This window comes from Drosophila nasuta, chromosome 2L (genome assembly GCF_023558535.2).
Source record: "Drosophila nasuta strain 15112-1781.00 chromosome 2L, ASM2355853v1, whole genome shotgun sequence".
NCBI lineage: Eukaryota > Metazoa > Arthropoda > Insecta > Diptera > Drosophilidae > Drosophila > Drosophila nasuta.
Window position 1 is genome coordinate 26,732,495 of NC_083455.1, and position 20,799 is coordinate 26,753,293.

Genomic DNA, 20,799 nt, shown 5'->3' on the forward strand with positions numbered 1-20,799 from the left:
ATTTGTTCCTAGATTAAAGAACCCATTTATTCCTCTTACTATTAAATAATATCACCACAAATTAAAAGAGAATTTAAACTCCTCAGAGAATTGAATTGATAAAATAAAAAAACAAAGAACTTCAGACTGTTTCTTAGTTTAAATAAATAATATTCAGGTATTTCGCCACCGAAAATAAAACAATTGACACAATCGATTTCGTATGCTCTTGGGAATTGATTATTCTCCTTTCGTTCGTTTGTATATAAAATTGTTTTTATAAATACTACAGATTCTTGCCCCTTGCGGAGTATTGAATTGAATACATAAATGTGATTGAGATTGAATAATGTGTGCTAAAACTAAAAAGACAATTACACCAAATTATACAAATTACAATCAATTACAAACTAAATACCACATTGAAATGGACAAATGAAAGCACAAATAATGGACGAGATGAAACGAAAGCACTACTCAGACTTAGGATTATATGGAATATAAGAAAATGAGATTAAATTAAAAGATGAAACGAAAGCACTACTCAGACTTAGGATTATATGGAATATACGAAATGAGATTAAAGTAAATACGTGCCACAAATGAAACATTAATCAATTAGATGTCGTCTTCAAACAGGGCGATTATGCGACGTCTTTGGGCGTCGTCGTCTTTGTCTTTGGCATTCAAAGCGTTATTATGATTATTATTATTGCCGTTGCTCTGCACATTGTGATGCCTCACATTGTGAATCTCCAGTTCGGTGACGGAGTCAAATACCAGATTGCACTGATTGCAACGAGCTGCAGAGAACGGCTGCAACAATGTGGAGCCGTATGCTGCAGGCACTGGCGAATCCTGTGGCGTAACTGTGGCACGTTGCAACTTCTCGAGGAACGAGGCACGTTCCTCATGCAACAGCGGAGCAGCTGCATTTGCAGTCGTTGAGCATCGGATGGGAATGGGCTTCTTGACCACCAGATTCTTGCCAGACTGCTGCGAATTGCGACTCTCGCTGCGCTCAATGGCATAGAGCACATTGTTCTCCACTGTAATTGGCGTATTGTTGCCGCTAAGCTTCAGTAAGGAGCTGGTAAATGGAGCATCGTCCTCGGTATTAAGTGGTCCCAACCAGGTTGACTTTATGGCCGTCGAAGGAGCAGCAACGGGAGCGGGTTCAGTTGCTTTCTCGCTGGTGCCATTTGTAATCTTCACCTGATTGAGCTTATCGGCGAGCTGCGTGTCAATGGAATGTTCCTGCAACCAAGTGCATATTTTGTGCAGTGCGAATATCATGCGCCTGATGAACTCGTGTGGCGAAACCATCTTTTGTTGCTTGATGTCCAACAGACGATTCATCTCGGCAGCAAAGCTAAAGAACTGATACTCAACGCAGTTGTCCAAGTGCAATTGATGCGTATCTTCGTGCATGTAACGCTTGCAACATGCCGGACACTTGCGCTCCTTCCACATGGGCTCGGGTATGTTGACTTTTATGTCTCTTAGCTGTGCCTGCTCCATGGGATCGTCCTCCTCGAAGTTCGTTTCGCTGTAATTGTAACAGTTCTTGTGCTTGCGCTGTAGAGCATTCTCCTCGTTGTCGTCGCTAGAGGTGACTGCTGCATAGTCTTCATCCTCGCCTGTGCCATTGCCGCTGCCACTGCCAGCACTGGTCGAAGGCAGCTCCGCCTGAAAAGGATGAATAATTAAAATTTCTAAATTTATAGTAGAAATCTCTTCTTACTTGTGCTGAATTGCGATGCTTGTTGAGCAAGGCATTTAGAAAGTGTATTCGCTGTTCGTTGCCACTTCCATTTCCACTTCCACTGCTGCTACCATTTCCACTCCCACACCCATTGTTTCCCCTCTGCTGGGGCAGCGTCTGGTTGAGCAGCTGTTTGTGCACTTTGTCCGTTGTTTCTAGCTTGATGCTGTTGTTCAGCAGCAGATTGTCCACTGGTCGCTGTTCCACGTAGCGCAGCTGATCCGCCGTAAACAGTTCGTTCTCTTTATCAGCAGTGGCATCTTTATTGTTGCTCCCCGACTTTTGTTGATATATCTCGATTAACTTGAGGCTGATTGCATTTTTAATGCACTGTTCACGGAATGTTACAGCGTGTTTTAAATACGATATGCAAAGTGCGCATATGTATGAAGGCAGGCCATCATCATGTGAGCCCTATATTTTAGTAAAACAATCCAATTTAATTGCTTGAAAATTGCAACTAGTAGTTTTTTTTATACCTTCAGTCCCGTTGTCTCTTCAAGTAAAACATTGATTGGCTTCTGGTAGTTGAGATACTCGTTGTGTGAACCGTGTAAATATGTCGGTATTTTGGCAAATATATTGTATTCTGCGGGGCTGCTACAGATGCGACAAATATTTCCCCACGTCGTCATCTTTTTTCTTATTGTATGTTCACTATTTCCTTATGCTAAAATTGAAGCCAACTCTTATTGGAAAGACTAAAAAAACAAAACAAGAGTATACAACAAAAAATTGCAAGTGTTGCTCTACATTGCGAAAACAAAAAGGCGGCGAATCAGCTGCAAGTTTAACAACTCTGGCTAGGCACTTAAACATTTATTTTGTTGGCGCGAACATGGTAAACTAAATAGTACACTTTTCTAGTTTCATTATAATTATTACTGATTGTTTTTTAAATATTATACAAATAATTTGAGGAATTCAATTTCGTCCTGTTGGATTTTTAAGTGTTGTCCTACTTTAGAGAATTTATAAATTTGCAAATCAGCTGGCAGTTTAACTGCTCTGGCGAAATTAATAAAATATTATTTCTTTTCTGTTGCTTAGCTCGTGTACTACAAAATGTTAATAAAAATTATTTTTAAGAATATGTTGTACACAAATATTTTGTTTCCTTGCATTTAATGCTGTTACATTGAGAGAAGTGTATTTTTAAGTGTTGTTCTATCATGGCGAATTCGCAGAAACAGCTGTTGATGCAAATAACGTTATCGATTGTGTCAGTTTAAAATGGTGGCTCCTTTTTGGCGCCAGTGTGCAAAAAGGATATCCGCCCAGAAAAAACTAGATTGAAATGTGCGTTAAGTTTTTAATAAGTTTTGCAACTAATCGGTGTTGCAAAACAAGTGCTAATAAAATAAAAATTAAAAATAGTGCGTTATACATCGGTATATCGATGTTTCGATAGTTATTTCCAGCCCATTATTGTTGGCGTTGAGCGTACGCGTAAAAATGAATAATGATAATCCAAATATCATATTTAATCCGCTTATAAGTTCGATACAAAAAGTTGTGCTATATGAGACACGTTCGGTAAGTCGTTTGCCACCAATATTTTGCCACAATTTGATAGAATTCCGTATTTTACTTGTTAGCGCTTATATTTGGTGGGCAGCAACAATCGCGAGACGCGTTTTCGCTTGCTCACCATCGATCGCTTGGCGCTCAATCGTTTGAGCATTGAAGAGAACGCCAACGAATTCAATAGTCTGGAAATACGCCGGTTTGTGTCCTCACTAACAGGTTCGCCCAAAGTCACTTCGGCTTACGGCGTCCTAGGTTTTGTGCGCTTCCTCGAAGGTTACTATTTGATACTGATAACGAAGCGACAATGCTGTGCACACATCGGCAAGCACCTGGTTTATTCCATCAAGGATACAGTGATGGTGCGCGTCAACGAGGTGACCTCACAACGACCTCCGCATCCCCATGAGGAGCGCTACAAACGCATGTTTCAGAATATTGATTTGAACAGCAATTTCTATTTCTCGTACTCTTACGATTTGACTCGCACACTGCAGTACAATGAATCAGCGCCGCGTTATGTAGGTGCTCAAGTGAATTTGGATTGCGATGAGCCACTGCCCGACTGGAATACATTGACTAACAATGTGGAGCGCACTCACGAGCGTGTTGATTACGCATTTCGTAGTGATTCACGCAAACGTTTCGTTTGGAATGCTTATCTACTACAGGCCATGGAAGGTATTATGCTGAAGGATTGGTTGCTGGAGGTAACACATGGCTATGTGAGTCAATCGTGCATCAGCATCTTTGGCCGGCGTGTCAATGTATGCCTCATTGCAAGGCGTAGCTCTCGCTTTGCTGGCACACGCTTCTTGAAGCGCGGCGCTAATTTCCAGGTTAGAATATATTTGATATTTATGAGGTATCCATTTAACAATTGATTTATTTTCTAGGGCGATGTGGCCAACGAGGTGGAAACAGAGCAGATCGTCAGCGACGGCCAGCGTTTGTGCGCTTTCACGCAAATGCGCGGCTCGATTCCATCGCATTGGTCGCAGGACATTAGCAAGATGGTGCCAAAGCCGCCCATACAGCTGGATATATCGGATCCTTATGCTCAGACGCCGTCACGACATTTTGAGCGTTTGCTCTTTCATTATGGCGCTCCGTTGATCATGTTGAATCTGGTGAAGAAACGCGAGCGGCGCAAGCATGAATCCATCATTTCCAAGGAACTGGAGAACAGCATTAAGTATCTGAATCAATTCTTGCCGCCGCAGCATCGCATGAAGCATATACACTTTGATATGGCGCGTCAGAGTCGCCTGAGCGGTGGCAATGTAATGGAACATCTGGCCGTGATTGCTGAGAGCATTATTCAGATGACTAACATGTTCTACAAGGCGCATCGCGGCAGTGAACTCAGCTTCCAGACAGGCATTGTGCGTACGAATTGCGTGGATTGCTTGGATCGCACTAATTCAGCTCAGTTTGCCATTGGGAAGTGCGCACTGGGACATCAGCTGGAGCGCCTGGGTTTTCTAAAGACACCTAAACTTGAATTCGACTCTGATTGCGTGACAATGCTGGAGCATTTGTACGAGGAGCATGGCGACACCTTGGCATTGCAGTATGGTGGCTCACAGTTGGTGCATCGCATCAAAACGTATCGTAAAACAGCTGCCTGGGCCTCACAGGGCAACGATGTAATGCAGACGCTGAGTCGTTACTATAGCAACACGTTCAGTGACACGGAAAAACAGCAGAGCATCAATTTGTTCCTTGGTCTCTACAAGCCAAGCATTACGAAGCGTAAGAATTTCGTAGAATTCTCCTTTTTTTTGTCATAATTCTAATATAGTTGTGCTTTTACTTTGCAGTGAATCAACCCATTTGGGAGTTGCAAACCGATTACTATATGCATAATGCATTTGTGCCCAGTACATCGAAAGCTCCAATTACGGATTGGGTGCGTCACAAAGTGCGCGAGTGTTTGCCTTATCCTTGTGCGGATGCCAACAAGCTGGTCAAGGAGCTTATAAGAGTGCACAGCAATAGCCTGGAGATGATTGATGCTTACTCCAATTATCATGAGTCCTTTAAAGTCTTGCTCGAACACATCGAGTTTGATATTAGCAAACGGGCTACAAGTTATATGCCCACATACCGCATAAACTTCAGTCCATTCCAGAGGCAAATACAACCGTCTCGCATGGCAAGACAGAATCCATCAATGACTGGTCAAAGCTCCACGGGATCAATGAACAGCAACTCGTCCAGCTCCAGTGAGGGCGAGGATAGCTCCAGCGATGAGGAAGTTAGCGCAAGTTTTGCCGAGAAGGAGGCCAAGCAAACGGAAACCGCTGAGCCAGCGCCTTTTACGCTCGCATCTATGCTGCCATCCATGGAACAGGTTTATGGCTGCACCATCAGCGCACCCTCGAAGCAGAACATGTCCATCTACAAGAAATATGTGAAGATTGACAAACTGTCAAGTGTAGGCGTTTACCCCAATCAGACAGCAGTTGCGCAACGGGAACAGGAAATTGCCCTCATGATGCGTGGCGTCACATTGCGTCCGCTTAGTGACTATGGAACCGATTCGTATCTCAGCGTGGAGCCGCCCACTGTGCCTGCGGAGAGTCAACGTATTTATGCAGAATACTGCAAGACCGCTCGCTATTTTAATGCTGTGCCCAAATTTGATGAGTTTGATAAGCTGTACCAATACGTTCAGAATCTTTAGAAGCCAAAGCGATGATTGCAGTTAGCTGAGTTAAAAACAGGTTAGCGTTCATGGATTTTATTTACAAAATGCTGCAAGTTAGTTTTATTGTAAAAGGTAATTACATTAAAACTAACCATCGGCTGTGTTGATGGCTTAAAGCGACTTCTATTGTATGACATGGATACAATAGAGCTCGCCTTAAGTTTTCATGTGTCGTCCCATTAAATGTCTACGAGTTTTAAGCGAAGTTGTGTTGATCGCTTAAAGCTTTGAGGTAATTTTGAAGTCTTTTGTGAGTTATGGGCGATTAAGTATTAATTGCAAATCATCTTGGTAAGATGCAATGAGCTTTAATGTGTTTTTAAGAATGGTAAGCAAAGCATAGCGAATATAATTAAGAAATAAATAATTGTAAATGTAATTCATGTCCCCAAGTTGATGGGTTGATAAGTTTCATTCAAAGCTCATTAATCACAAGTCCCATTCACATTCTCACCAAAGAACGAAAATATATAAAATACATATAAATTATGATTGCGTTTATTGTTTGCAATTTAAAACGAAAAATTAGATTTAAGCAATACTCAGAAATTGAATTAACAATTGAACAGGAAACATGACGCGTCTCCCCATCGTGGCAGCTCTACTTAACACTGTGTTGATCTGTCGCTGGATGCGCTGCATGCTCCGCCTTCGAATGATATGTGTATTCCGTATGGAGTCCTCCATGTGGCGCTGCATGCGAGGCAAGCATCGCATTGTAGCCAGGCTTCTGCATCGTCGACTTGTACACGTTGTTCAGCTCCTGTGCCAGCATATATTGTTCTTGCTCCGGATAGTCGTGTTCGCAATGATGTTCGCCGCATATTTTGCATTCGTAGATGTTGGGACGGAGCGTAACCTTGATGCGCTGTGGAATAAGAAAGCAATGGACTTGGATTAGCCGTGATCTATTTGCAGTTCGACTTCAGATTTCTCACCTCCCAGAAGTTGCTGCCATCAGCACGCATAAAGTTGATGATCGCATAGCCGGGTATGCAGATCAGCGACAAGGAGGCAAACATCCAGCCGATGCCGTAGGCCCAGTCCGGATAGGTGTAGCGTCCATTGTGATATGTTGGCTCCTTATAGTTCACCAGACTCAGCACCCAAATGGCCTACGAAAAAATCTATTGTAATATCTTCTTTGCAACTCTTCGGTGGAAACATACGAAGAGCAGGCTAGGTCCCAGCACAAGCCAGCAGGACTTCAAGTAGAAGGATGGCGCCTTGCCGGTCATTTGCTTCACGTTCTTTGAGAGTCGCCCGGTGCCGTAGAACCAGGCTATGGCAATCATCTGACAGAAGGCCAGAAACATTATCGTTACGGAGGCAGCATAGTGATCCATTAGCTGGAAGTAGTAGATGCCGCCCTGTATGATGTTTGGTAGTCCAAACAAACACGAGATGACGCACACAAAGAGCACAACAATCTCATGATAGCCCAAGTGTCGCTTAATCCAGCGCGGGAAGCCATCTTGTATGGATGTGACCACCACCTCGACAATGGCAAACTGCGAGTTGAGGCCAAGGCAGAGCAGCATAAAGAAGAACATCACGGCCCAGAGTTGAGCGTACGGCATCTTGGCCATGGCCTGCGGATACACTACGAATATCATGCCAGGACCATCGCCAATGACATCGCGTACATTGGTGTTCTGCTCCAGGGCGAGATTCCCTAGTGTGGAGAAGGCAAAGATGCCCACCAACAGACTGGTCAGCATATTGACAACGCTTACAGCAACTGTGTCCCGTAGTATATTGTTGTTGTACTTGTTGTAGCTGGCAAACGAGATCATCGACCCGAATGTAATGCCCAGCGAATTGAAGTTCTGTGAGGCGGCATTGATCCAAACGTTTGCATTTCCAAGCTCTGACCATTTGGGCTGGAAGAAGAAACGCAATCCCTCGTCGGCACCCTCCAACGTCACAGCTCGGAACATTAGAATGATGATCAGCACAAAGGGGAACGTGGCTGTAAAGTAGCGCACCTTGGCGGAAGATTTGATGGACTTCCAGGTGGCAAAGTACACCATCAGCCAGGCGCACACAAGGCAGGCGAAGAGCTCCCATCGCATCATGCCCGGGTACTCCAATCCCGGACTGATCTGCAGCACTTTGTTTCTGCAAGCGAGACAATTCGTTATTCTATTCGGAGATCTGTAAAAGAGAGTCTTGGGCCTACTCAAAGAACTCCTCCGACGGCGTGCGGGACGTGTTCGGGGCGGTGACATTCTCCTTACGCTGTGGCACCCAACAATCGGGAGTGTTCCATCTGCAAAAGGATTCGCGAGTGGTTAGTGTTTTTTTTAAGTGAGAGTGTTTTTTTTTTAAGTGAGAGTGTTTTTTTTTAGGTGAGTGTTTTCTTAAGTGAGGGTGTTTTTTTTTTTTTTTTTTTTTTTTTTTTTTTTTTTTAAATGAGAGTAATTTTTTTTATTTTTTTTTAAGTGAGAGTGTTTTTTTTTTAAGTACATGTTTTTATTTTAAGTGAGTGTTTTTTTTTTGGTTTTTTTTTCTTTTTTTAAATTAGAGTGATTTTTTTTTATTTTTTTTTAAGTGAGAGTGTTTTTTTTATGTGAGAATGTTTTTTTTTGAGTGATTCTTTTTGTTTTTAATTTTTTTTAATGAAAGTTTTTTTTTATTATTTTTTTTTATAAGTGAGAGTGATTTGTTTTTATTTTTTAATGAAGTGAGTGTTTTTTTTAAGTGGAAGTGTTTTTTTTTTAAGTGAGAGTGTAGTTACCTGTTGCTGCAGTCGATCCACGGCATTTGTGTTTTGAAGGAAGTGAAAAAGTAATAAATTGAATAACCTATGATGACGCTATAGTAGGTGGACATGAGAAAGGAGACAACCACACTCGCCAGTCCAGCTCCTGAATATAAAATTGTGGTGAGTGCATAACTTTTGATTACTTATATGATTATTGATCACAAATTATTCGAAGCTCAGAGAAGCTGGGTCAAGTGATTTGAGATATTCAAAAAAAAATTGGTGCCCATTGCTTTAAATCGTTTGCCCATGTTTGCCCAGGAAAAATTTTTTTTTGCCCACCCTTAGTTTCAAAATTATGAAAAATTTTTTTTTTTCGAAAATTCAAAAATTTTTTTTTTCAAAATTTTTTTGCGGAAATCGCTTTAAAATCGTTTGCCCATGTTTGCCCATCTTTTAGTTTTTCGAAAAAATTTTTCGTTTTCGAAATTTTGAATTTTGAAAAATTTTGACATTTTTTCGGCATGAATGACTCAAACTCGATCGCCCACACCTCGAAATTATGAAAACTAAAGCTACAACGGTAGCCTCAAGTGTTTTCAAGTCTGCCCATATCTCAGAATTTCAAAATTTTGAAAAATTTGAAGGTTTTCAACTTTTTTGATTGCCCATACAAATTCATCGTTTGCCCAACTTTCAAAGTCTCAAATTTTTGCCAAATTTCAAAATTTTTCAAATTTTTTGACTTTTTCAGACTGCCCATTCGCTATTTTCGTTTGCCCACCCTTTAGAATTTCAAAATTTTGCTTTATTTAAAAAATTTTCATACTTTTTTGATTTTAGCCTATGGCCCATACAAATTCATCGTTTGCCCAACTTTCAAAGTCTCAAATTTTTGCCAAATTTCAAAATTTTTCAAATTTTTTGACTTTTCAGACTGCCCATTCGCTATTTTCGTTTGCCCACCCTTTAGAATTTCAAAATTTTGCTTTATTTAAAAATTTTCATACTTTTTGATTTTAGCCTATGGCCCATACAAATTCATCGTTTGCCCAACTTTCAAAGTCTCAAATTTTTGCCAAATTTCAAAATTTTTCAAATTTTTTGACTTTTCAGACTGCCCATTCGCTATTTTCGTTTGCCCACCCTTTAGAATTTCAAAATTTTGCTTTATTTAAAAATTTTCATACTTTTTTGATTTCAGCCTATGGCCCATACAAATTCATCGTTTACCCAATTTTCAAAGTCTCAAATTTTTGCCAAATTTCAAAATTTTTCAAATTTTTTGACTTTTTCAGACTGCCCATTCGCTATTTTCGTTTGCCCACCCTTTAGAATTTCAAAATTTTGCCGAATTCCAAAAATTTTCATACTTTTTTGATTTCAGCCAATGGCCCATACAAATTCATCGTTTACCCAATTTTCAAAGTCTCAAATTTTTGCGAAATTTCAAAATTTTTCAAATTTTTTTGACTTTTTCAGACTGCCCATTCGCTATTTTCGTTTGCCCACCCTTTAGAATTTCAAAATTTCGCATAATTCAAAAAATTTTCACACTTTCAAATATGGGCAAACGATGAATTTGTATGGGCAACAGGCAGAAATCAAAAATGTATAAACATTTTTTAAAATATTCAAAATTTTGAAAATCTAAAGGGTGGGCAAACGAAAATAGCGAATGGGCAGTCTGAAAAAGTCAAAAAATTTGAAAAATTTTGAAATTTGGCAAAAATTTGAGACTTTGAAAGTTGGGCAAACGATGAATTTGTATGGGCCATAGGCTAAAATCAAAAAGTATGAAAATTTTTAAATAAAGCAAAATTTTGAAATTCTAAAGGGTGGGCAAACGAAAATAGCGAATGGCAGTCTGAAAAGTCAAAAAAATTTGAAAAATTTAGAAATTTGGCAAAAATTTGAGACTTTGAAAGTTGGGCAAACGATGAATTTGTATGGGCCATAGGCTAAAATCAAAAAGTATGAAAATTTTTAAATAAAGCAAAATTTTGAAATTCTAAAGGGTGGGCAAACGAAAATAGCGAATGGGCAGTCTGAAAAAGTAAAAAAATTTGAAAAATTTTGAAATTTGGCAAAAATTTGAGACTTTGAAAGTTGGGCAAACGATGAATTTGTATGGGCAATCAAAAAAGTTGAAAACCTTCAAATTTTTCAAAATTTTGAAATTCTGAGATATGGGCAGACTTGAAAACACTTGAGGCTACCGTTGTAGCTTTAGTTTTCATAATTTCGAGGTGTGGGCGATCGAGTTTGAGTCATTCATGCCGAAAAAATGTCAAAATTTTTCAAAATTCAAAATTTCGAAAACGAAAAATTTTTTCGAAAAACTAAAAGATGGGCAAACATGGGCAAACGATTTTAAAGCGATTTACGCAAAAAAAATTTTGAAAAAAAAAATTTTTGAATTTTCGAAAAAAAAAAAATTTTCATAATTTTGAAACTAAGGGTGGGCAAAAAAAAATTTTTCCTGGGCAAACATGGGCAAACGATTTAAAGCAATGGGCACCAATTTTTTTTTGAATATCTCAAATCACTTGACCCAGCTTCTCTGAGCTATTATTCGATTATATTAAAGGGGGAATTATTATTATTATTTTTCTTATACTGCCATATTTTTATGAATATTTGATTTAAAACTTAATCCCTGAATTGAATTGATATTAACCATTTTTATCCATTGGAAATGTCATTTATATGAATGCAAACATTTTCCTAGCTTATGATTTATTTTTCAGCAATATCTATTTTGAAATAGGAGACCACCAATTTATGTTTAACATATATATACATATTTCACAATTTATCATAATCTGCAGACACATAAAATTTATTTCAATCCTTTTCTCCGATATAATGAAATTTTTGGAGATTCATTAGGAAAAACTTTAAAGTACAAATCTACCTACAAATCTGGAATTCCTGGAGATTTTTTTCTGTAGCTTTGTGGAATTTTCTCGCTTATCTCTAAATGCAATTGTATTGTAGCACTTTTGGTCGGGTTTAGTTGTGAACTAAATTAGCGCCTAATCAGGTCGTTTATGCTTATAAATCAGACCGGTTCTTCGGTTGAATCACATGTCTAGACGGACTTGCACTCATCTGCATAATTTTAATTGGCTGCGTGTCGCTGGAAGTCAATTGACACTTGCATCTTGGCTAAATAGTAACATTTTGTCCATTAATATTTATTAGTTTGATTTCAGCTGCAGTTTGGTTTAGAGGTTTAGGCGTAGGCGTGGGCGTGAACAAAGCAATTATTGTTGGCGGGATTAAAAACTATGCCAATAATTAATCGATTTGCAAATATGTCAAAATAATGTTGCTTTTAAGATTTACGATTGTACTATGTAGAGGGAAGTTAACGAGATGCTTGGAGGGGATGCGGGGTGTACTTTTGAGGGTCTCGCATATAGATGAGAGACGCGTACGTAAATCGCTCAAAACATTTCCGTTTCGCTTATTCACATTAGCATGCCATACTCGACAACAATGATACTAACTAATTAGCATTTCATATCTCGTTCTGCCTCATTCTTGTTTTCTACACATGTGAATTACACTTGCTGGAGTTCAATTGCAAGTCTCTCAAGATTAATGTAAGATTTGTATACTTAGTAAACGGCTGAATAGCTAGATAGTTAGTAAAATCACATCAAACATATAATTGGTTAAATTCAGTAAATATATTCTATTCAAGATTGGCTTTTTCTTATGATTTTGGAATACTAAATTATTGATTTAGCCTATATTATGCCTGAATATAGAGTATCTTATTGTTTACTATTCTCATTTACTTGTTGAGGGTCTGTTTTCGGCGGCTTTTGTGACTTTTGTATGTAAACTGAAACACGAACATTCGGTTGACTAAATATTTACACAGTACACTAACTATGATCAGAGACCTTGGCAATGAACTTTGCGAAGCAACACCTATATTTGTCATGCCCCATGGGTAATCCTCATATTGTTTGAGTCGTTTTGTTTTATAATTTCAAAAGAACACTTCTAATTTTAGTTACTCAAAGCGTGTCAATGTGACGCACAAGATGACGTAATGAATTGTGAGCTCTAGATTAATAGGGGAAGAGAATACTAAATAGTCAACAACTATCAGTCCGAGAATGTCAAATCAAATCACAGATAATAACATTTTAAATTATTAAATTATGATGTGTAGCTTTTGAAGTTATGATAGAGCTTTATTAGATTACTTGTGGACATGTCTGTCACTTCTTGTCTAGTAATTCATCATGTTGAAACTTTGAAAGGTATTTAAGAGACCTCAACTCAATGTCTCATATGTCATTTTAAGATAGGGGTAAAGTATCTTTGGGGCTTTGAGTTGATAAAAATACTGAAGTGTACTGACGAAGATGAACATTCTACTCATTCATCATTAAAGCTACTTAAAGTTGTAAATAAAAGAAGTGATAGGAATTACACATACGCCCCATTGTCTTGCATTGTGTAACACGCCTTTTCTTTTTATCAACTTATTAGTATCGCAACTTTATTTTAAATGCATAACATAATGTATTTATCTTATCGAACTGTCTTTCCTCGAAATTAGGTTTCGTGACTAACTTATTTCTAATCTTTGCCTTGATAGCTCGTGAACTTACCCTTGAAAAGGGGACAGAGTTGACCCAGTGCACCGATGGGGCCTCGGCCCGTGTATTGTCCGACCGACAGCTCCATGAACAGTAGTGGTATGCTGCATATGAAGAGTATTATGCAATAAGGTACTAGAAACACACCTGTGAGACGAAATTTATAGAAATAGTTATCGTGGTAATGAGATGGAGACTCAAATGACAACAGCTAAATACACAAATTAAATTAATTATAAATATTTAACATCAAACAACAATTGCAAATTGTGTAAGGCAGTTCGCTCTAGTCGTCAGTTGTTTCGGCTGTAAATGTAAATGAGATGGATGTCTCTTCTCGTCGTTTCTCTCTATGTTTTTCTAGAGAATATAAGACAAAGAGCGAGATCTGTGTAAACGAAGATGGACGCAGATCGTCAAGTGGCTTGCGTGTGATCACAGAGAGGAGAGATCGGAGTAGAGAAACTATTGAGATGACAGTGACCGCTTTATTTTTGTCGTTGTTTTTTTATACTTTTGCGCTGAGCTTAAACAAATTTTAATTTATGACTTTTGTCCGCGCTTACAGCGGAAATGTCGCATAAAGCGCGAATTTTCCATGTCGCATGGAATCAAAAGTATTTGCCGAAACCTAGTTTCACTTCGCTCTCATCTTCTGGCATTTCCGTTAAGATTTATATCTATAGTTAGTTGCTTTCATGTTTGCTCTGACACTTACCCCCACCACTTTTGTAGCACATGTAGGGAAATCGCCAGACATTGCCCAGGCCAACCGAGTAGCCAATGCAGGCCAAGACGAACTGCATTTTGTTGGCCCAATGTTGTTGGCGCGGCTTCAAATGGGCCGCCTCGTCGGACATGTCCATGTAACTGTCATCGTCATCGATGCCCAGTGGCCTGTGGATCGAAACATATATATATATTTCTATATAGTTAGCTATACAGTATGTATTCATTGTCATTTGTATTATAGTCGGGCAACCAGGCGCATCTAATTGCTGTCAACACTCGAGGGGGGCAATCAGATTGCATGACCATCGCCCTGAAGCGATCCCTCAACTAACATTTCTGGTGCGTCAAATAGTTTAATTGTAGTAATCCACATGGCAGACACCAACCACGGACCAAAAACATCAGATGCAACAACAATGGGGGAGGTGTCAAATGCCATTGCATTGTTGAGTCAAATGATCTCTGAGATTGGGGGTGTTTGTTTAGATTGGAGGGCTGGCCAGTTTAATGAGGTGTTAGCTTGGCAGGCGAAGCTATAAATTGAATTACGTAAACTGCAAAGTAGTAACAAAGCTTACGATATTCTCAGTCATTCGAATAGTATTGATAAGACACTTTACTGGAAGAGTTACGTTATAAATTGTACGATATGCATATATAGAATTCTCTTTATACTAAAACAAAGTTGTGATTCAGTTGTCTTCATTCCTTGCTGAAAATATTAAATGATATTGAATAAAGTTAAACTATAACTGTTGTCATTCAGTTATCTTCATTCGTTGTTAAAAATATCAAATAATATTTAACATAAATAAGTTGAACTAGTTGTCAACTATTAAATAGTTGTAGTCCTCAATGGCACGTGCCTCATTGTTAGCCTATGACTCGCTCTATATATAGACAACATTCAATGAATTTTTAGCGCAAATTCATACGGTCCACATGCCCATTAAATAAACGTTAATATTCAATCAGCGCCGTTTCGCTAATGAACAAAACCAACACAGTTTATCATAAAGGGGTACATTACTTTAAATTGAAAGCTATTAACTTTGAATTGACTCGATTGCATCCATATTATGTAAGGAGGAGGAGCATTAACTTACACTTTAGCCACACGGCTGATTGGGTAATAGGATTGCTCGGAATGCTTCGAGGATTGCGCATCCAGGTCGTTGCGATAGGGCATTTCGTATTATTATTATAATGTATTCTCGGTGATATAATTCAGGCTATATGCGAGAATTTGTCCATGTATAATAATAAATTCAAACTTGTTTCACGTTATCCATGCGTCCATTACTCTTCACACTGTTTACTATCCGGAATGTTTTACAAGCTTGCTTGAGAAAAGGATTCACACAACTGGGGATAAACTGCACCGTTCGTAGGTCGCCACCTTACTGACTATCGAATCGGGCTTAGATCTTGGGACTAATCTTACGATTTGAACGAACTATTTGAGAGTAGAGCGTGAATTGGTAGAGTCAATAGAGTCAGTCTACTTATGTTGATCTGCTATTGATCTCGTTAAGGAACACTGCTTAAAAATAGCGCATTTGATGCGATCCGTTTCAAGCAACGATCTGTAGCTATTCACGTTTCGTGTCAACACTTTGGGAGGAGGTGGGATATCATGATGTGGCCCCCCAAGCACAACTTTTGCGATGGAAGCACACGCAGATGGTGTTAAAATCGTATGTTTGCTATTAAATAGGTGTGATAACATTTGCTTTGCTTTTCTGGTGCCAAAATTTGCGATAAATATTATAGTTAGTGTTTGATGTGATTGGCAAAGGGGCGTGCTTTAAATACGCTAATGGAATAAATGGGCATCAAATTGGTTTAAAAACGATTCGATTCGGAATTATCAGAGGGGGAATGCTTTCTCACAAAAGGTTATTTTCCGCTGGGGGGATCAAGACTTGGAGACACACAAAAGCAATTAGTTGTCTACTTACGGCGGTGTTTGCGGATTCACCATGTCGAACAACTCGTTTGCCGTGGTTGGCACTCGTCTGATGACCAGCTTTCGCCCATCCGTCGAACCAATGCCAATGGAGGCAAGCGAGCGCACAGATGTGACATCCGAGTAGATCTGATTGCCACCGGCCAAATCGTGAAAGTGATAGGAACTGCCGCTGAGTGAGGACTGTGGTTGCATGTACATCGCATTCGGCGGCTGAAGTCCGCAGTTTGCGGCTGAGCTGCCGGCGAGATTGCAGCTGCTGTCGCTCATGCCAGGCAGATAGGCTACAAACGACGACGAATCTTAAATCGATTCAAGCAAAATTGCCATTGAACTTACCTGAGACAATGGAGCGCATGCTGCTGTGATGGCTGCCCAGGCGGGAGCGTACATCGTAGCTGAGTGGGGAGACAACCTCGTGTCCGGCCATTGTCGTGGTCGTGGTGCACGTTAAAGTGGCGGGCGTTAAATGAGCTGCCGGAGGTGGAGCCATCGTTGTCTCGGCATCGCAATCGTCAATGGTGAAGGTGACCGTTGAAGTCGACGTTGCCGGCTGTGGCGGCTGTGGCACATGCAAATGCTGCAGCTGTCCGGGTTGGATGACATCCGAGTTGGGACGCGACTTTACCGACGTCTGGCGGGGCGTCTGTTGTTTCTGCAAGGCTGCTGCCATGGCCACAAGCGATGTCGTGGAGTTGGTCTGACGAAAGGGCAGCTGAGGTGCTGAAGCTCCGCTTGTAGACGCTGTCGGTGAACCGGGCGTGGCAGGTATGATGATGTACTTGTGTGGGCGAATGGAGGAGGTGCGGATGAGTCGCGTCTGCTCGTCGCCATCGCCACAGCTCTCTGCCCCGCTGTCGGACAGTTGGCTGTGTCGTGACAGGGGCGATAGGGTGGTGGGCGTGGTGCGTTTGGTCACCACATTCAGGGCAGTGGGTGAGGAGGCGGTCTTGGCTAGTTGGCCGCCTTTGTTGCTACCATCTTGGCCAGGTTGATCTGCCATTTTGGCTAATTGTTGCGCGGGTTTCTCTCGCTTTGGTGCTGTTAAAATTCGTTAAAGTTGCTGATGCTGGTTTTTTTTTTGTTTTTGATTTCGCTTGATTAATCATAAAAGCATCTTTCTTGTTGTTGTACACGTATTTATCATTTTAATGCTCATAATTTGTAGCTAGTGCCGCTTACAGGCGACTCATAAAACTTGTTGTTGTTGTTGTTGTTGCTGTGGATGATGATCATGCTTGTTGCTGTAAATGTTGCCTCTGCGGTTGTCATATTTTTAAATCACTTTAAAACCTTGAACACCACAATGCCATTATTAGTATTGTTGTTGTTAGTGTGCGCTCGCTTAAGCTTTTAAATCGTAATAAAACCAAATAGAGAAAAAAGATGCTCATTGTTTTTCGCTTTTTTTTTGATTATCTTTCAGAATAACTATCTCTGAAAGCACTCTAACAAATTTATTTCTACGCCAGAATATTCCACAAATCTCTGCAAATTGTCTTAATAACTTATTAACCTAATTCTCAACGGCATACTCGAGAAGTTTGCAGTAGCTCTCTTGAATTCTTGAATTTGATCTCTATTTTAGAGTATTTTATTGTTTGTTATTTTGTTTCTTTTGTACAAATGTCGCTTGAGGCAGAGTAATAACTTAATAACATAAGCTATTGCTGTTGTGTGAAGAAGTCTCTCATCACAATTCATTGTCGCATTGTAGAAATAATCTTGCATTTCATTTTGTTCGCTTATCGCAACACAATTTATAAACTTTTCACATGCCAAGTATTTACTTTTGTTTATTTATATGAGAAAACACAAAATATAAATAAACAAGCACATGCTTCATGTCCCAATTTTTTTTGTATTTCTTTTTAATTTTTATTTCCACCTTTTATCATCGTGACAGATAAACACTCTTCATATCTGCTTAGCTCGCACTTCAGATTCCCATCACAGTCACTCACACACTTCACTTGACATCAGTTACAAAATTGTATCTTATCGTTGGCCCCCCGTTTAGCCCCTCGCTTGTAAAGCACCTCAACCTCTTAACATTTCTTTGTTAGCTTTCGTTTTTTATGGCTTTTGACTTGTTTGGTGTTTTCGGCATTCGAGTGAAATTCCCTCTTGCGACATTCTCAGTTCGGTTTTGATAGAAACCAAACACCAACTACGTCATAATCGTTTCGATGATACATCGATCCAGATGGCGCATGGCGTTATGCTCTAGTGACTCTTTTGCTCCAGCGCAAAGGTCATTGAAATGGGTTCAGAATTATTAATTATACGCATCTTGCGACAATCTAAGATGTATTTTCGACTACTCTGACAAAAGTAACTCGCATTGCACGCTGCACACAATGGGGCACTTTATGGGGCTTCGGTGTAATAAAAACAGCCTCATTGGCTTGCCATGTGATATGTAAATTTCTCGACTTGCTGTGCCAATGCATTGAGCATGAGCTAAGCGTCGTAATGTGTAGCTAAGAGAATCATTCACACGTATTTCGAGGTATTATTCGGTTAGATAAGCTCAGATCTGCGACAAGTTACGAGTTGTTTGTAAAACTTCAAGTTTTTGTAATGTTATAATATTATCGTCCATTAGGAATATTTGTTTTTGAATATGAATATGTTGGGGGAATAGAAAATATTCTGTGGTCAATTAAGACGATTTTTTACGCAACTTTTGTTATAATCCTTTTATATATTAGAAACGCTTTGTGTTAATGAAACTAGCATCCATAAAAGCTAAACTTCAATGCAAAAAATGACAAAAAAAATAAAGGAAACGAAAACAACAAAAAATAATCAATTTTGTTATTAATCAGCACGAACTTGTTTTTTCTCAGCTGCCTTTTTCTCGCTATTTGGTTTTGTGTTTGAGTTTGTTTTCTCAGCTAATAAAAGAAAACAATCAAAAAATGAAGTAAAACAGTTTTTAAAATAGATTTTAGCATTGATAGAATTTCAAACTTGATTTCACGTGCTCATTCCCATTACTAATGGAATTTTAAATCATTTTGTAATTTTAAATAAAATCATATGGACTAATTGAAGTAATTTGACGACACTTTTCAATTGCAACTGAATTGAATTCATTCATTTGCCGAGTCGGTTATTCATTCAACAATGGCTCAGGTCCAATTTTAATCATAATTCACAATCGTATAATAGCTTAATCAACACATTGCACGGACTATTATTATTATTAAATCAATTACGCGCATGGCAGAGGTGGAGAGAGATAACACGACGTATACGCAATGCGTGTACCAAATCAAATGGAATATTATTTCTTAAATTTTGGAAATTTATATGTCAAACATGTCTTTAACAAATTGCGCGACGCGTTCAATGTTTATGTTTAGCTCGTTTTTTTAAAGCTGCCGGCGGAGCTAACGTGCAGAGAAGTCGGAGATCCGTGGAGCCTACGTAAAGCCCCCTGAGAAACGTGCAAACACGCGCGCTGTCAAATGTCAACTGATCCACGTTTGCGAATATCGTTTACACTTGACGTCGCTTTTGGGGCTTGTTGTGTGTTGTGTGACTACTGCGGGCAGCGCAATGCAGGCGGGGTATGAGGGGGGCTTCGTAAGCCTGCAGCTCACGGTTCGGTGGCCGCACGTTGGCTCTCCTCTCTCTCTCTCTCGCTCTCTTTTTCGATCGCTGTGCTGCGAGCGGCGAGCATTTGCGGGTTTTGGTTTTAGTCGTGTGCTTGCTTGGGCTTTCCGGCGCGTCGCGGCATCTGATAGCAGTCAGGGACAAACAGAATAACCGCAAGCAAAAGACTGCAGCGGTGTTTGATAGACTTGTGTATACCCTACTTTAAGTGATTTTGATGACTACAATTCTTGTTGACGCGTACAAATTTCATATTCACATTTTAAACAATTTAAAAGTCATAATTTTTGAGATTGCGAGCGAGGTTCGTTTGTTTCTGCTTCTGCTTCAGCTTCAGCTTCAGCTTATCCCCCAAAGCTTGCATATTAATTTTGATTGTACGACGAGCAAGAAGAAGCTACAATTTGCCGAGTAGTTGAGTTGAAAGTTTTCGTTTTAGCGTTTGTTGAACCGGGGTGGAGGTAGAGGAGGGGGCGCATACATATATTTGATAAGTGCATTTTTTTTTATCACTTAGCAGCGATAAGCTGATTGGTAATGAAGACGGGCAAGGGATCCGCAGTGACGTAAGTCAAGGTAAACGGGCAATATACGAGACGAGACGAGACGATAATCAAATGAGATATACTTACGCTTATGTATTGAACTTACTTGAATTAAAAACTCGCTTGCAAGTATTTAAATTATATTGATTGACTTATGTTGATCGAGTGAAAGTCTGCTGACAAAGTTGTTAACGATTAGAATCATTCAAAATGATTAACAATAATTAATATCATATTGATATTATCTGTGAATTGATGTGGACGTTGTTCTTAATGAGTTCAGTAATAAAATGGATTTGTTTTTTTTTATTTTTCTTTATTTATATTCGGTCATTATTTATTAGTTTACAATAAGCGATTATGATAATATTTTGTTTGTTTAATTTTAAATACAATTCTTTATAATTACAATTTAACTATTGTTCTTTTTACAATTCTTCTCATTTTTTATATTTGCTGCCAGTGCAAAAAGTTTCGTCAACTTAATACTAGTTGTTTCTTTTACGGGAAAATGTTTAAATATCGATTTCATTACGAAGAAAAAATAAAAGTTGTTTCTTTTAATTGTGAGCGAAATTGTTTAAATAATTAGTTTGTGCACTTTTACTCTGTT

At 39.2% G+C, this 20,799-nt stretch overlaps 3 protein-coding genes across 4 annotated transcripts; 1 reads left to right on the plus strand and 2 right to left on the minus strand.

Annotated features, from left to right (window-relative positions):
• Positions 1–12: 12 nt before the first annotated feature.
• Positions 13–2,498, minus strand: LOC132798314 (uncharacterized). Its single transcript, XM_060810127.1, has 3 exons — positions 2,224–2,498; positions 1,724–2,158; positions 13–1,668 (listed from the first exon to the last, which is right to left on the minus strand). Exons 1-3 carry the CDS (start codon positions 2,377–2,379, stop codon positions 598–600), a joined length of 1,662 nt encoding a protein of 553 aa, XP_060666110.1. The 5' UTR covers positions 2,380–2,498; the 3' UTR covers positions 13–597.
• Positions 2,499–3,125: 627 nt separating this feature from the next.
• Positions 3,126–6,470, plus strand: LOC132783769 (polyphosphoinositide phosphatase). Its single transcript, XM_060789129.1, has 4 exons — positions 3,126–3,280; positions 3,343–4,110; positions 4,168–5,026; positions 5,095–6,470. The coding sequence occupies exons 1-4, from the start codon at positions 3,200–3,202 to the stop codon at positions 5,958–5,960; spliced, it is 2,574 nt and encodes an 857-aa protein (XP_060645112.1). The 5' UTR covers positions 3,126–3,199; the 3' UTR covers positions 5,961–6,470.
• Positions 6,467–19,490, minus strand: LOC132783767 (sodium- and chloride-dependent GABA transporter ine). Of its 2 annotated transcripts, XM_060789127.1 has the most exons (10): positions 19,242–19,490; positions 16,357–17,310; positions 16,010–16,301; positions 14,035–14,213; positions 13,329–13,463; positions 8,725–8,854; positions 8,167–8,256; positions 7,154–8,105; positions 6,923–7,099; positions 6,467–6,852 (listed from the first exon to the last, which is right to left on the minus strand). In XM_060789127.1, exons 2-10 carry the CDS (start codon positions 17,018–17,020, stop codon positions 6,586–6,588), a joined length of 2,886 nt encoding a protein of 961 aa, XP_060645110.1. In that variant the 5' UTR covers positions 17,021–17,310; positions 19,242–19,490; the 3' UTR covers positions 6,467–6,585. The 2 variants fall into 2 exon arrangements, with proteins under 2 accessions (XP_060645110.1, XP_060645111.1); XM_060789128.1 differs by lacking the exons at positions 16,010–16,301; positions 16,357–17,310; positions 19,242–19,490 and adding an exon at positions 15,155–15,400.
• Between the last annotated feature and the right edge of the window lie 1,309 nt (positions 19,491–20,799).